Genomic DNA, 1,260 nt, shown 5'->3' on the forward strand with positions numbered 1-1,260 from the left:
CGGATGTTTTTGGAAGAAATACGACTTCAGTCCCGGCGGGAGAAACAGCGACGTGCTTAGATATTTGAGGAAAGCTCGATTGGAGGAAGTCAACTGTCGGTAACTAGAGAATATGTGGCGAGGAAGGAGACCTCAAAGTTGAGCAATGTCAGGGATCGAAAAACTGTCGATGGCTTCAGCACAGTACGTGCTACTAGCGAGAAAGCTGATTGCAACTCGCTACGAGCTGCAGCGAACGACGGTAAAATCCGTCAACCATCGTCAGTATGCGTGCGATCGTCCTCTAAGAAGCGAGCTGAGCTTTCCAGTGGTTTCCACAAATCTCGGGTACGAGTAGCCGGCGCACTCGTCAATGAAACCCGCCTAAACAACCCACACAAGCGGTAGCGGGAAGGACAGAATTGTGGTGAAAAAGGATCTAGCACATTTGCTTTTCTAAAATGACAAAACCTTTTTTTCACTTTTGTACTGCTTTACAGCTCGCCACAATCCACAATTTCGACTTCATTCTCCGAAAGAGGGCGATTATTGCCATTGCTCACCTTCACACTTTGCATCGCATCCACGACGTCGAATCCATCGATGACCTCACCGAACACGACGTGCTTCCCATCGAGATTATTGAGACCTGCCTTCGTCGTGATGAAGAACTGCACATGGTCGGGCAACGAAGGAATTACTTTAACAATCTCGGACCACAAACCACGAATAAATTTAGTGTACCTGTGAGCCGTTTGTGTTCTTGCCAGCATTCGCCATGGACAACAGTCCCACGTCATCATGGGGCAAGAACTTTTCATCCTTAAAGTTACCCCAGAGATCACCATGTAGAGTGCCGCGGTAGATGCTCTGCCCACCCGTTCCGTCCCCGGTGGTAAAGTCTGTGCACGGCCACAGCTCAAGCGTCAGTACATTCAAGATAATAAAGTGCTATCAACGAGTTACCTCCGCCTTGGACAACAAAGTTTTTGATGATGCGGTGAAACTTGCACCCTTTGAATGTAAGAATTCCCCCCTACATACAGAGCATTACGGTTGGCACCACCAATCACATAAACTGCAGCAGTTATAACTTACCTTTTCGCCTGTGCATAGGCAGCGAAAGCTTTCCGCAGCGAGCGGAATTTCGTCCTTGAGCAGACGCATGACGATCCTGCCTGCTGGAGCTCCAGCGATTGAGATGTCCATGTAGACAGTGGGGTCAGTCGTCTTCGTGATGAACTTCTTCTTGCGTTCTTTCAAGCTAGTGACGGGCACATA

General features: G+C 48.7%; 1 protein-coding gene across 1 annotated transcript; it reads right to left on the reverse strand.

Moving 5' to 3' along the window:
* Positions 1-473: 473 nt before the first annotated feature.
* Positions 474-1,188, reverse strand: PITG_20760 (peptidyl-prolyl cis-trans isomerase B precursor; the record flags this gene model as incomplete). The annotated part of the gene is made up of 4 exons (XM_002895175.1): positions 474-650; positions 724-881; positions 946-1,015; positions 1,078-1,188. 4 exons carry the CDS (start codon positions 1,186-1,188, stop codon positions 474-476), a joined length of 516 nt encoding a protein of 171 aa, XP_002895221.1.
* Between the last annotated feature and the right edge of the window lie 72 nt (positions 1,189-1,260).

Source organism: Phytophthora infestans, genomic scaffold, assembly GCF_000142945.1.
Source record: "Phytophthora infestans T30-4 supercont1.232 genomic scaffold, whole genome shotgun sequence".
In the NCBI taxonomy this organism is placed as follows: domain Eukaryota; phylum Oomycota; class Peronosporomycetes; order Peronosporales; family Peronosporaceae; genus Phytophthora; species Phytophthora infestans.